This window comes from Erythranthe guttata, chromosome 10 (genome assembly GCF_056151865.1).
Source record: "Erythranthe guttata isolate IM_541 chromosome 10, IM_541, whole genome shotgun sequence".
Lineage (NCBI taxonomy): Eukaryota > Viridiplantae > Streptophyta > Magnoliopsida > Lamiales > Phrymaceae > Erythranthe > Erythranthe guttata.
The window spans coordinates 11,199,375-11,214,913 of NC_142542.1; the positions used below are offsets into that span (position 1 = coordinate 11,199,375).

The following is a 15,539-nucleotide window of genomic DNA, read 5'->3' on the forward strand; positions in this document are numbered from 1 at the left end:
TTTAATCTAGGATTTTGTTGGAACCCTATGTGGTGATTCGAACCTATTTTTCTAATATTATGCAAGTTTAAATTCCATGATTATTTCTTTTATCTGATCTTATTTAGCGCATGAACCTAGCTAATTTATGTTGATATTTGTTATTGTTAGAATTGAATCGACAGATCGTTTTAATAATTAGAGCAGGGATAGAAGAGCCTTCGAGTAGTTTTCACCGGATGAGTGTGTCAATTGTATGTATTCTCGTAGACATACAGATAATACCTTAGGTAGCCATTTACGAGACTTGTTATTTAATGCTTTATTCATAATTGGTTTCCATAGACATATAGTGAATCGTTTATGAATAATAGACTCATAATACACGCGACAGCGGGTTATGAGTCATTGAGTGTCTCGGGTTAATAATCGGGAATTGTAACTTCCATGATAAATGCTTAATCGGGTGATGAATTATCGCATAGGGGGGAGAGAAATTCCTAGATCCATTTTTATTGATATTTTCTCGTATTTATGTGCTTTCATAATTAGTTTAATTATTTAGTTGAATAAATTGACAACCTTGCGTAGGTTGGATAAAAATCATAGTTGCTAGAATTTGGTACTTAGGATTAGATAATTTGAGTATTCCATGTGGGATCGACATCCGACTCTTACGAGTCCACTTTTACTACTTGTTGCGATTCGTGCACTACCGTGTTAGGTATTTAGCCCAACCAGTTTTTGGCCCCGTTGCCGGGGAATACGGCTAAATTATGTATTTATTCTAATATTAAATTTGAGCAATTTTTCTTACTTTAGCCGTTTTATTTATTTTATTTAATTATTTTATTTTTATTAATTTTTTTTTAGGTCCTTGCGAAGAGGACACGACACGAACTTGCTACCTTTTGATCCCGAAATTGAGCGAACTTTTAGGCACGCCAGGAGAAATCAACGGTTAGCTCAAAACGTTCCCGCAACAATGGAAGGAGAAAATAATCGCATGAGAGATGACCAAGAACGCTTACTAGATGCGGACGGAAATATCATCAACGAGCAGGAGCAAGTCCAGCAAGCTAATCCACAACCTCACCGGCGAGCGTTGCATGAGTACACTATTTCGACACTCAGTGGGTTTCAATCAAGCATCCAGCAGCCCCCCATTGAAGCCAATAATATTGAAATTCGAGCGGGACTCCTTACTATGCTCCAAAATAATGGGTTGTTCTGCGGATTAGCTCATGAAGATCCGCATCTCCACTTGGTTAACTTTCTCAAAACGTGTGATTCACATAAGATGAATGGAGTATCACCTGAAGCACTGCAACTCCGCCTTTTCAAGCACTCTTTACAAGCCCGAGAATGGTTACAAACTCATGCACCGCACTCCATCTCATCCTGGCCCCAGCTAGCACAACTTTTCATGAACACATACAACTCCCCAACCAAAACTGAAAAAATCTGGAGAGAAATACAGAACTTCATACAAGAAGCCGGTGAAGCGTTATTCGAGACGTGGGAGCGGTTCAAACAACTAATTCGAAGATGCCCGAATCACGGACTTCAAGAGTGGCGCCAACTGCAAATATTATACGGTGGATTGCAAGATAACTCGAGGACAGTGCTCGACTCAGCAGCTTGAGGAATGTTCATGAGTTTGACTTATGACGAAGCATACGAACTTTTGGGGCGAATTGCTAGAAATAAGTACCTGCGGGCGTCAAACCGGTCAAATAGCGGAGACAATAAGATAGAAGGAATTTTAGAGTTAGATGGACTCACCGCAATCACTGCCCTGTTAGAAAAGCCATCAAAGCAAGTAGCAGCTCTGTAGACTCAGCAAGTCCATGCAGTCCATGGAGATGGCAGTGCTCCCGACTAGTGCTTAGAAGAAACGGAGTCTTTAAATTACGTGAATGACACCAACCGACAACAGAGGAACCCGTACTCCAACACATATAATCTGGGATGGAAATATCACCCCAACTTTGGATGGGGAAGAAATCAGCAAGGACAAAGACAAGCACCACCTCAAGGTCAACCTCCTAGTTATTCAAGGCCAGCTCCCGGATTCCAAAATCCCCATCAAGCTCCACCTCAAGGTGGAGATCTCGCAAATATTTTAGCACAATTCATGACATCAACTCAAGCTTCCATCCAAATTTTGGAAACACAGATGGGTCAATTTGCAACCTAGCTAAACACGAGGCCGTCCAGAACACTGCCGTCGAATACGGAAGATCCTCAAAAGAGCAATATCGAGCAGTGCAATGCTGTAAGTTTAAGGAATGGGAGACAATTGGAGGAAGCCCGACGAAAAGAGAAGGGAAACGCGGTAATTGAGAAGCCGAGAGTGATTGAGGAAAAAAAGCAACTCAAGAAGAACCACCATCAATGGTGATTTCATGAGTCCCTCCAATTCCTTATCCTCAAAAGTTTATAAAGAAGAAGCTCGATGCCGAATACCAAGGATTTTTTGTGGACAATTTGAAGGAGATTCACATAAATATCCCTTTTATCGAAGCACTTCAAAAGATGCCAAAGTGGCTGGAATTCCTCAAGGACCTCGTGACAAAGAGAAAGAAATTGCAAGGGAACGAGACGATCCAACTCACGGAGCAATCCAGTGCAATTCTTACACGGCCCGTGTTGGGGATCAGGAACGTGTACGCAGCGGAAAACAAAAATTTTTATTTTATTTATATAAACTAATTTATATAAACAAACATGTGCACAATAATTACAATTAATTGCGTACCTTTTCGCTTCCAATCACTGACAAACATGCTCGCTTATATAATTAATTTAAATGACATGAATTAAATCATCATAGCATGCTCGCGAAATTAAATCAAATAATTAACATGCTCAACGAACGATTCACATAAACACATAATCGAACATATAGATTCATGTGATTCAATAATCAATTAACATACATTAATCTCAATTAATATAAATTAATTAATATACATATTAATTAGGGAAAACGATACTTTACCCTTGAAGCGTGAATCGATCAAAGACACGAGAAGACGGGTCCCTAAAGTTACAATTAAGTTGAAGCTAGTTTCAACTTAACTACCCAACGAATCAAGATTGGCGTCTAGCAACTACGCGTCATGATTGCCTAGATACAAATGATGTCCCTGCAAGAACTGTGTGATATAGTTAACGTACAGTATGATCCCTTCGATACATATATCCCGATTGAACTAGAGGCATTTGTTAATCGAGACCTCTTTATGAGTTCAATAACTGTGTGGACATTCTTGATTATATAATCCGTTTGTGTTTGACTTAGAGAAACATATTTCTCTAATCATGACACTTTCAGCTGTGGCCACAGACTTCATTGATTACAAATCGCAAGAATACACAGGATATCCATAACTGATCAAGCGATCGAATCCCCTACTACAATGCACATAACTCCCACTAGATTTCGGACTGCACGAACAATAGCCCTTGGGCGGTCCTCGGTGGAACTCAGGGACAGGTCACGATACAGCTGGTCCTCTAGTGAAGTCACGGTGATGTCTGGGTCTTAAGGATTAATGGTGTATAACCATATCATAGAAACCTCTACTCGATTATTGGGAACCACTTAGAGATCTCTAGATTGAGAGAGTTCAGTGAACTCATCAATTTATGAGCACCCACTTATGTATGCCGATGTCACCACCCCGTTAACTGATGAGATGCAGTACACATACACTAAGTGCTAGTCTCGAATGGGAAAGACCGATATCCTCATTAGTGGCGTAACCCGTTGACTAGGAACCATGTTTAACAGTTACTATACTTAAATAAATAATCTCACGATTCTACTAGATCTATTTATAGTAATTAAGTAACTGTAATGACTACATCTATGCTTATGGAAGGGACAAAGATATAGAATGCCAAATAGATTATTTACGAGTAGCATGAGAAAACACAACAATTAGTTGGCTCTTCGGTCACCTAATCTAACAGCCCCTTCCACAAAAACTCGGCGATCCAGGTAAGTTCACTATTCCTTGTACTATAGGAGGTAAAAATTTTAGATCGGTCATTGATTTAGGCACTAGCATTAATTTTATGCCTTACTCCACTTATAAAAATCTTGGGTTAGGTGAGATTGAAACGACGGCTATAACTCTTCAACTAACCGATAGGTCTTTAGTTTACCCAAAAGGTATTTTAGAGAATGTGTTAGTAAAAGTGAACAAATTTATCTTCCTTGTTGATTTCGTTATACTCGATATAGATGAGGATAGGGAGATACCTCTTATTGTAGGGAGACCGTTTTTAGCCACGTCGAAAACTCTAATTGATTGTGCTAGTGGTGATCTTACAATGATAGTGCATGATCAAACGATCAAATTTAATGTTTTTAGTGCCAACAAAAACCCATGTGATAATAATGATTGTTTTGCTATTGATCTTATGGATTTTAAAAATCATGAAGATTTTGATATTTTGATCTTGGACCATGGGAAAACATCTTTGAGTGCAGGAGATGGGCGGAAACGGAAGCCGAAATGAGCACGTTTATTTTGTGGACTCGATCTCAACTCCTCCAAGAGATAGTCAAAAGAGTTGGGGTGTTAACGGCGATGAAAGTGTGAGTGTTAACGACGATGAAAGTGTGAGGAGAATGTTGCCACCTAAAGAGCCAAACAAGCCACGAGAGAAGGACAAAGTCAAAGGAAAATTGTAAAAAGGACAATTGGTGTTCTTGTGCAAATCCCGTCTTTGGTTAGTCCCAAGAAAGCGCAAATCAAAGTGGTCGGAACCATTTATTGTCCAAGAGATTCTCCCTTACGAAGTAATCAAGATAAATGAGCGAGATTCGGATCGAAAGTTCAAAGTGTAAGGGAGCCGGCTCAAGCCTTTTTGGGAAGCGAGTAAAGACTGCCAAGTGACTTCGGTCACTCTTGCTTGAAAATAAAGAAGCAAACGTCCGGCTGAAGACTTTAAACTTAGCGCTTCTCGGTAGACAACCCGAGATTTTTAATGTTTTATGTTTTTTTAGTTTTATTTATTTATTTATTTATTATTTTATTTTTATAAAAGCATGCTAACTAATGAACTAAGCAATTTTTTTTTTATTTGTCAGGAGGAAAAACGCAACTCTGATTCCCGCACGGCCATCCCAAAACAAGGCCAAAATCTCATACGGCCGTGGGGAAATCGAAAAAAGCTACTGCCCAATTTTGACGTTTCATACGGCCGTCCGAAAAAACAGTGTTTTTCTCGTGACGGCCGTGGTAGTTCAAAATCGTACACAGTGAAATACGCCTATTCACACGGCCGTGCAAAAACAATTCAAAACCCAGCACGGCCGTGCGAAACGCAACAAAAGCATAATAAAGGCGAGGGTGGAGAGCAGCCCGGAGATGGCCAAGACGACTAAGTCAGGTGTATTCTATCCTTAAAATTCGTGCTATTTACATTGAGGGCAATGTAAATTTTAAGTTTGGGGGTGGATAATTACTTGTTTTTATGTGCGTTAATTGTGCTTTAGTTGTTTTTAGCTTGCATGCTTTATGATTATTTTTTAGTTTAGTTGTTTTTTTTTTATTGTTTTCGAAAAAAAAAATTGTGGTTAAGATAAATGCTTCGATGAATCATGATGATGAAAGATGGTTGATGTGTAATGATGAAATTGCTTGCTTTATCTTGATTGTGATCGAATTTTGGTGAGCTTTTGATTCAAAGTGTCGTAGGAAGGAGTCATTGTTAGGAATAACGAATTATGCCTTGCTTTGGTTGAAAGTTTTGTGTTTTAAAACGTGGAGTTAATTTATGCTATATCATATGCTATTCGGTTTTAAAAACTTGCCTTAGGAATTTTCAAAGTGAAATATTAAATTGTTGAGCAATTTGGGAAGTGATTTGGGCCATCTTTGAACCGTTTGAGCCTTTCAAGCCTACTTTTAAATTTTTATCATTTGAACCTTGATTGAGCCTTGGAGAAATGGTGTTCTTTCTTTTAGCCGAAATAAAGTGGATAGATTAGATGGTGATTTCTTGATAAATTATCCCTTGGAGCTTGGTTGGAAAATTTGTTACGTTTTCTCTTCTTCGTTAAAAAAAAAAAGAAAAAAAAAAGAAGAAAAGAGAGAGGGAGAAAGAAAACTCGAACCATCATGTTAAGAGCAAAAGTGGAGACTTTTGAATCCTTAAAAAATCGAGTTAGGTAATAAGTCCTTCAAGGTGAAGCAATAATACCAAAAGCTAAATCTTAGCGAAAACACCGCGAGTCAAGAACGAGAGCTAAAAATTGCGTCAAGTGCAACTCTTAGTGACTAATTGTGAGATGAAAGGAGAAGAGTAGCCAAATTTACCCATATTTTCTACCTTGTACCAAAAGCCCAACATTTGAAAGCCAAAAAGTCTCAATTATCCCAATAGCTCAATTATTTGATACTAGCCGAGTAAAGAAATTTGGTGAGTCTTTGGAGTTGAATATTATTATGTAAGTATAAATTTTATCCATTTTTTATTTACAAATATGGGATACTTGAAGCAATAGCATGGGTTGTGGTTTTTAGCAATGGTAAGTGAATAAGTATCTTTGAATTGCGTTGCAAATTTTTGAAAATTGACATGATAATTGCAAGTTCTGAAAAAGTGAAGTTGACCATTAATCTATGTGATGAGGGGCATTTGTTGAAAGTGTTGCTTTGAATGTTGCTAGTTTTTGCTTGAGGACAAGCAAAAGTTCAAGTTTAGGGGTGTGTTGAGTGTATATTTTACACTCAATGTATACTTTCTTACGAAGATTTTTGTATACTTTTATTTATTTAATGGTGCTTAATGATTGGTTTATTGTATTTTAGGAACAATTTGAAGATTTGGGAGTTCCAAGGATGAAACGAGCGAAAAAAGGTTAAAAACGGGCAAAAACGGAAGAAAACATTCGGAGGCTGAAAATTGGCCTGGCACGGCCGTGTGAAAAATAGCCTATTTCTGGCACGGCCGTACCAACTGCTGAAATTGGGCAGAAAGCTTCGGGGATTTGAGACGGTCGTGCGAAAACACTATTAAATGTATATTTTTACACTTAATCGTACCTTTTAATTGGAGCTTTTGGTGTGTTTTATTGATAATTGGTGCTTAAAATATTGATTTATTGTGTTTTAGGTACACATTGAAGAATTGGATAAATAGGGGGTCAAAACTGCAATTTTGGAGAAAATATGGGCGAAAAGTGAAGAAGTCAAAAATCTGAAGAATTATAGCCCAGACGGCCGTCTGAGAAATACACTAAAATCTATGACGGTCGTCCGAGAAACAGAGGTAGTCTCTGGAATTGAGACGGCCGTCCGAGTTTTAGTACAAAATCTCAGACGGCCGTCCGAGAAGGCGTAGAAGTGCAGTAAAGGAATTCTAATTGCACAAGGAAACTACCTTCTTCTCCAAGTTTTCCACCATATATAAGACCAAGTCAAGCACACAATTGGGGATCAAATTTTTACGCAATTTCAAGAGCAAAGAAGCAATAACGAAGACGAAGAATTCGAAGACTCCAAGCATAGACTTATCATCTATGATTTATTTTATTTGCGTTTTTGCTTTAATCACGAGTAGCTAATTTGTTTATTTCTGGGATTTTATTTGGAACCCTATGTGGGATTTATGAACCCAATTCTATGATTTTATGCAAGTTTTAAATATTCCTGATTATTTCTTCTACTTATTTTATTAAGTGCATGAACTTGATCACCTTATGTGCTTTTATGTTATTGTTAATCGCATGAATCGGAAGATCGGGTTAATAATTAGAACTATGGTAGAAGAGCCTTTGTGGAATTAACATAGAAATATAGTTAATCTCTTACGTAGCCATTATCGAGATTTATGCTTAATGATGTGTTCTAGAATTAATTGCGTAGGAATACAGTAATTGAATCTAGAGTATTAGAATCGTAATACACGCGGAAGCGGGTTATGATTAATTTAGCATCTCAGGTTAATAATCCGAGTTAATTACTTGCATAATCGAAGGAATTGGGGAATTAATAATCACATAGGTAGGAGAATAAAATCCTAGGCTTGTTTTCTTTGATTAATCTTCGTGTTAATTGCTTTCGTTGTTTTTATTGTTTTAATTTGCTTTAATTTAGTTTATTATTCATCTTTCGACTGTGTAGGGTGAGCTTGATAATAATTGCTAGGATTTAGCGTCTAGGATTAAGTAATTAAATATTCTCTATGGGATCGATATTCGGACTTAAAAGTCCACTATATTACTTGTACGATAAGTGCACTTGCGTGTAGGTATTACCACCAATACTGGAAGTAATTTTGGACTTTTAATCACATAAGGAAACCTAATTCTTCTACAAAGTTGAGACATCTATTTTAAGGGCAAAGACCAAGCACGAATTGAAGAACTTTTTACACAATCTTAGAGAAAGAGGAGCGAGAGAACAGATAATCGAAGACGGAGATCTGACAAATCTTCATCATAATTCTTCTTTTATCTATCTTTTCTGAATCTACGTCTTTTTATATTTTTATGATGTTTTTCATAGAGAACATGAGTAGCTATGCTTTTAATCTAGGACTTTCTTGGAACCCTATGTGGTGATTCGAACATACTTTTCTAATATTATGCAAGTTTAAATTCCATGATTATTTCTTCTATCTGATCTTATTTAGCGCATGAACCTAGCTAATTTATGTTGCTATGTGTTATTGTTAGAATTGAATCGACAGATCGTTTTAATAATTAGAGCATGGATAGAAGAAGCTTCGAGTAGTTTTCACTGGATGAGTGTGTCAATTACATGTATTATCGTAGACATACAGATAATACCTTAGGTAGCCGTTTACGAGACTTGTTATTTAATGCTTTATTCATAATTGGTTTGCATAGACATATAGTGAATCATTTATGAAAAATAGACTCATAATACACGCGACAGCGAGTTATGAGTCATTGAGTGTTTCGGGTTAATAACTTGCATGATAGAGGCTTAATCGGGTGATGAATTATCGCATAGGGGGAAGATAAATTCCTAGATCCGTTTTTATTGATATTTTCTCGTATTTATTTGCTTTCATAATTAGTTTAATTATTTAGTTGAATAAATTGACAACCTTGCGTAGACTGGATAAAAATCATATTTGTTAGAATTTGGTATTTAGGATTAGATAAGTTGAGTATTCCCTGTGAGATCGACATCCGACTCTTACGAGTCCACTTTTACTACTTGTTGCAATACGTGCACTTGTGTGTTAGGTCTTTAGCCCAACAACTATCATCCTTTAAAAAATTGGATTGGGAATGAAATATTGCCGAAAAGACAAGTATGAGATAATAATTTACTAACTATTATCTAACAACAAGAAACAGTAATACATTGTGCACATAGCAATTGGCTTATCGATGAAAATTTCATTGTTCTAATTCTTAAGAATCACAAATCATATTAATATAAAACATGAACAATAATAATTGCTTGATATACCCAATTAAGATGCAACATAATTAAATGCCATTATTTTGTCATCTATTACACTTTACTGTTAATAATACCTCATGCAATATTATTAACTCTTAAATATTTTTGAGATAAATACTTCTTTTATTCACCATCTCTCACCATAAGCTAAATACATACTTTTATGGGGACCAAAACAATCATATCCTCCTTGCTTTTTCAATCGCACTCTTCACTTCTTTTTTCTTACCTTGGAACAATCTATATCATTTAATATAGTCTTTAATTAATTTGCTGATTAGCGTCACAATTAATTTAGTATTACGATTGTTAGAATTTATTTCGTGCAGATATAAATTATTTGTGTCAGATTCAGTTTTTCGTTACTGTTGCGTTAAGTGTTGCAACAGTTCGTGAAGCAGTTCGTAAAAACAGAAATAAACGAGACACAAATTTTAATGTGGTTCGGATACAATTGTACCCTACATCCACGGGGACCTGCAAATAAAATTTACTAATTTTTAGTTTTACGAATACAATAATAGGACTTAATCAAAATACAAAGACTCCCTCTTTGTTGACGCCGTTCTCGTATACTACGCTGAATTATAAATCTTCAATTTGCAGCACGTCCCTTGCTCCGCACGGTTGAACTCCCTTCAATGCTGAATTCCTCAGTCGGCGGATCGATCTCCTCCCGAGATCTGTTTAAGCCCCTCTCCTGAAGAACCGATCTTCTTTTTGTATAGAAGAAGCAAACTTGTGATACTCCTTGAATCTTGGTGTCTTCACCACAAAGCCTTGAAGCCGATATATTTTCTATGAAAATCACGTATCACGATGGAACAATAAAAAACGAGAGGACAAATATTTTATGTGAAAAACTTCTCTCGATCGAAAAACTCCGGAAGAGCAACAAAGAAAAGAGAATTAATTTTCTCTCCCAAAAAGCCGCACTAAATCACGTTGTGATGTCTTCCCTTTTATACGTGATTGAATCTTCCTGTACAAGAAAAATAATTAGGTTAAAGAGTCATAGTCAAGAAGGAAAAGGAATTTCATAATATAGAAAACTAAATATTTATTCCTTATCTAATCTAATTTCCACAATTAACAAAATACTAATTAATGGAAATAGATGAGAATCCGTAAGAGAAATTCTTGACTTTTATTCCTAATAGAAGACTCCTTATAATAAATAATTCTTAATTAATGACAAACAAGAAAAATATCAATATATAAAAGAAATCCCTTTCTCTTTCAAAAATCACACGTATGTGTGTAATATATGGCAAGAAGGAATTCTTCTTTCACAAGACTTCTACACAAGTCATTAAGTTAAGAATAAATCTTTTTAATTAATAAGATAGTTTCTTATATAAAAGAAACAATTAATGACAAATTAAAGAATTAGAGTAAACAAGGAAACTTCCCTTTTGTGTTTCACGGTACATAAGGACTTGTTGCACAAGTCTTTACTCATCCCTTGTTTATTAGAATCCAATTAGATTCTAACAATCTCCCCCTTTGTCATTGATTGATTCTAATCATTTTCTCCCCCTGAATAAAATGCCTGAAAATAAAACAATAGAGGATATAAGGAAACAATAAAACTAAAGATCATCCTCAGCATCAAAAGAACAGCTCATCATCATAATCTCTTTCAGCAACAAGAGTGGCATGAACTGCTGCAATAGCAAGTGCCACAATTTCAGCAACTGTTTCCACAGTAGTGGCTTTGGCAGATGGTTCATAATGGAGTCAGCTCCCCCTGCATGCGTTTCTCCCCCTGTAAATGATCCTTAGGCAGCTTCTCTTGTAAATGACTTCAGTCTTCCCCTTGCTTACTTGGCTTGGTAGACTTTCGAAGGCGACGTGGTATATCATCCACGTGATAAAAGACTCAGCAAATAACGTAAGCATTAGCTCCTCCTTTTATATTCTTGTGAAGACCTAAACCAATTAATGACAATAAATACAATATTAGAAAAAGTGAAATTTCTTCTATTTTGGATACACACGTTCAGGTGTTAATATGGAGAGATAAATTATTTCTTCTCAAATTATCTAATGAGATAGATAACTAAGGGAAATATGTTTCTCGTATTAATACACATCTCCATAGAATTCCACTTCGTGTTGTGGACTTAGAATCCCACCGGGATTCTAACTCTCTCTCCCTTTGGCATTGATTGGTCAGAATATTTACTCCCCCTAAATATATGATACCTGCATGAACAAGGGTTAGCAAATTCAGAATAACATCTGCACATGTAAACTGTTGCAACAGTTTATCAAACAGTTCAGCAGATAGTGTAAACCGTAAATAAACCATAGTTCCAAAATAAAAGCAGATAATTCGTTCAGATAAGCACGAGATAAAAGGATATGCAGTAGCAGAAACAACTTCTCTGCACAATGCTTATTATTTGTCCTATATTTCTGCCCAGCAACTGTCTGATGCACTGTAGCAACAGTTGTCGGAACTCCCCCTGTGTTCATGCCATCGTTACTGTTCTTTTCTCCCCCTTTCTGGGCAATCACCATGCATAGATAAATCAACATGGACTAATGATCTTGATGTGTCGAGCAATCTGTTCAAACACTTAACAAAAAGATCCCACGAAGAGAGAATCTTGAAAGTAAGTGAGAAGAATCACCAAACATAACGTGCACACAAAGTCACAAACTTACAACTCAATACCACACGATAATTGCAATGCGAAAATCAAAGGATAATGATATCAAATCCAACATTAAATAACAAAGACTACAGACTTTGCCAAACTTCATACGAAACGTGGAAATGTGAGTAGTAGGCCCAATAGATCCGGTTGCAACAAAAGATCAAGTTTAACCGGCACATAACCAAAAATCCCGTCTCTCTCTCTCTCTCTCTTTTTTTTTTTTTTTTTTTTTGAAATAATGCCTAATGCAAGACAAGAAGTAAACATGAGAAATAAACATGAGTGAAGAGACATATGTGAATAAGATACTGCATGGACAAACAAAACATATGGGATTTATCTTCACATTCACGATAAGCGCAATCCCCAAAAATCCGACTGCCAATGCAACCAATAAAGTTAATAATCCCAAGTCAAACAAAAAGATGCTCTTATTAGGTAGCGTACACACACGTCTAATGGTAGCTTTTTCCCATGAAAAACATAGCAATTAAAAGGAATGAGATTATGGTGGTCGTGCAATGTGTAGTCCCCTGGGCTTTCTAATTGAGCCTTGTAGTGAGTGTTCGGTCAAGTGGTTTACTGGCTCGACTCAACTAGGCTTCGAACTATTCACTGACCATATGTATAATTTATATTGGCCGTGCAATGTGTAGTCCCCTGGGCTTTCTAATTGAGCCGTGTAGCGAGCTTTCGGCCACGTGATTTACTGACTGGACTCAAAAAGGCTTCGAACTATTCACTGACCAAATGGTTGTAGATATATATATATATATATATTAGTAGCAGTAGTTCAAGAGTAGCTTTCACTCATTAAAAGAGGCAGCTTTTCCCTATAAAAACATCCAACCATGACAAGACTATTCAGAGAAATAAATTAGTTGGAGCCTTTTAAGTAATCATTTTGGGAATTGGTGAAGTTCTTACCCCACAAAGTTTAGAAGAACACAAAGTATCAAATTCACATTTGTCTCAATCATATGAAGTATGCTTAATGCAGGTCCTATATGAGATGCAAAAACATATGCAGTGTCCTACCACGAAAAGTTGCAAGTCTGGACACACAGACTGTTGCAACAGTTCATGCAACTGCATCAGATTAAACAACATAAATTCCCAGCGATTTTCGCAAGGAATCAAATCTTTGTGCATCAAGGGTTTTTGCAAAAGCATCAGTTAATTGATTCTCCGTTGCTGCATAATCAATTGAGACAACCCCCTTTTCAACCAAGCCCCTTATGAAAAGATGACAAATATCAGTAAGCTTAGTTCTCGAATGCTGAATTAGATTCATAAACTTATTTTTCGCATACAAATTATCACAATTCAGATTACCAAGTTTTTTATTCCCCAAACTAGCTTTGTCACCAGAACTGTTGGAACAGTTAGTACTATCATCACATGAGTTTAAGGAAGTAATGGCAGATAAACAATTAAGATCAGACTTCTTTACCCAGATTTTTTGTTGAGTTTTATTCACTAAATCAACCTTTATCTTGGGTTTTTGAGACGACACAAAAGTGTGATCAATTTTAGCGGAAAGTGGTGAGCGGCTATTATTCTTTTAACCATTTTCAAGTACTTAAAACACCTGGGTCGTATATGACCAGGAACATGACAAAAATGACAGGTAGGAACAAAAACTTTTCTTTGAAATGGCTGTGTTGGTGCAGCTGTCGCAACAGTCTGTGAAACAGTGGATTGCTTAACAAAATTGATTTTTCTTTTAGGATTTTCTTTCTGTTTCGATGCACCAGTAGATAGCTGGTTACCCCCTATACCTATACGACAGTAGTTTGGCTGATTTTTGTTCAAAATTTCATTCAAAGTTACTCTACCAGTATTAAACTTAGAAATAACATCTTGGGTTTGAGCAAATTTAGCCTTCAAGCTATCTATTTCTCTACTAGAAGAAATAACATTTTGTTCAAGAGTAGAAATTCTTACCTTCAATACTTTATTTTCCTCTATGAGAACATGCTTATCATTTTCAAGGCGCTTATTTACCTCAGATACTTCAAGCCACTTCCGGTACATTTTTTCATATACATCTTTCACCTCTTCGAGGGTTGGCTCTTCATCATCACTACTGCTCTCAGATTCACCTGCAAAATTAAATGGTGAAGTCAGACTATTGTCCTTATTTAAAGATAATTCATCATACCTGAAATCTGTCGGACAGACTGTTGCAACAGTTCCCTCGGTTCTGCTCATCGAAGTAGTACCACTGAATGCCATAAAGTTAGTGGTTTGATCTTCTTTGTTGTTCTCATCCTCATCACTGTCCTCTTTATCACTCCAAACAGTGGTGAGTGACATCTTGTTTTTCTTCAAAGTATTCGCACACTCGGCCTGAATATGTCCAAAACCCCCACACTCTCGACATTGCATTCTCCTAGACTTTGCATCACCAGAATAACCATTATTAGAAAACTTTTTAAATTTGTTAGGGTTAACAGACTTACGTGATTGAGAGGAATTTCCTCTATTTTCAATTTTTTGACGCAGGCTTTCGAGGTTATTTGACATAATTGCTAAGGATTCTTCAACATCAATGTCACACTCATGAAATGTTTTGCCTTGTGATATGCCATGGGAAGCTTCAGCTTGGAATGCCACATTCTTCACCTTTTTCTTTTCTCGAATATTTGCTCTAAAATTCATTTCTTGGGTTTGCAATTTACCCATGAGTTCATCTAGATTTAGCGTATTGATATCTCTCACTTCTTCGATTGCTGCAACTCTGTAAGCGAATCTTTTTGGTAATGAACGTAGTGCCTTTCTTACCAACTTTGTTTCCGAGTATTGTTCACCTAGTGCATACGATTCATTTGAAATATCACACAGCTTAGCGTGGAAATCAGCAATCGTCTCGTCCTCCTCCATATGAAGACTCTCAAATCTCGTGGCTAGCATCTGCAGCTTAGATGTTTTAACAGTTGATGTGCCTTCATACGTCACTTGTAGGATCTCCCATGCCCTTTTTGCTGATTCACACGATGCTATCAGTTTGAACTGATTGTCACCAACGCCACTGAAAATTGAGTTTATCGCCCTTGAGTTGTAATTGGCAAGTAATATCTCGTCATTAGTCCATGCTTCTTCTGGTTTTACCGTTTGCATACCATCCGTTCCTTTAGCCATGGGCGGGGTCCAACCAGTCACAATAGCACGCCAAGCTCGTTCATCAACTGACTTGTTGAACATCTACATCTTTGATTTCCAGTAAGAGTAATTTGATCCATCCAAGAGAGGTGGTCGTACTGTAGACGCTCCTTCACGATGAAACATATCTGCATAAAACAAATTAAAAAATTAAATCCCAAAATCTCACTAAGTGTATCTAGTGACAGGCTCTTGATGCCAATTGTTAGAATTTATTTCGTGCAGATATAAATTATTTGTGTCAGATTCAGTTTTTCGTTACTGT

The 15,539-nt window shown here is 36.6% G+C and overlaps 1 protein-coding gene across 1 annotated transcript; it reads right to left on the reverse strand.

Moving 5' to 3' along the window:
• Window positions 1-11,054: 11,054 nt before the first annotated feature.
• LOC148767508 (uncharacterized) lies at window positions 11,055-15,316 on the reverse strand. Its single transcript, XM_088824645.1, has 4 exons — window positions 13,754-15,316; window positions 11,755-11,954; window positions 11,632-11,651; window positions 11,055-11,140 (listed from the first exon to the last, which is right to left on the reverse strand). Exons 1-4 carry the CDS (start codon window positions 15,314-15,316, stop codon window positions 11,055-11,057), a joined length of 1,869 nt encoding a protein of 622 aa, XP_088680771.1.
• Window positions 15,317-15,539: the final 223 nt, after the last annotated feature.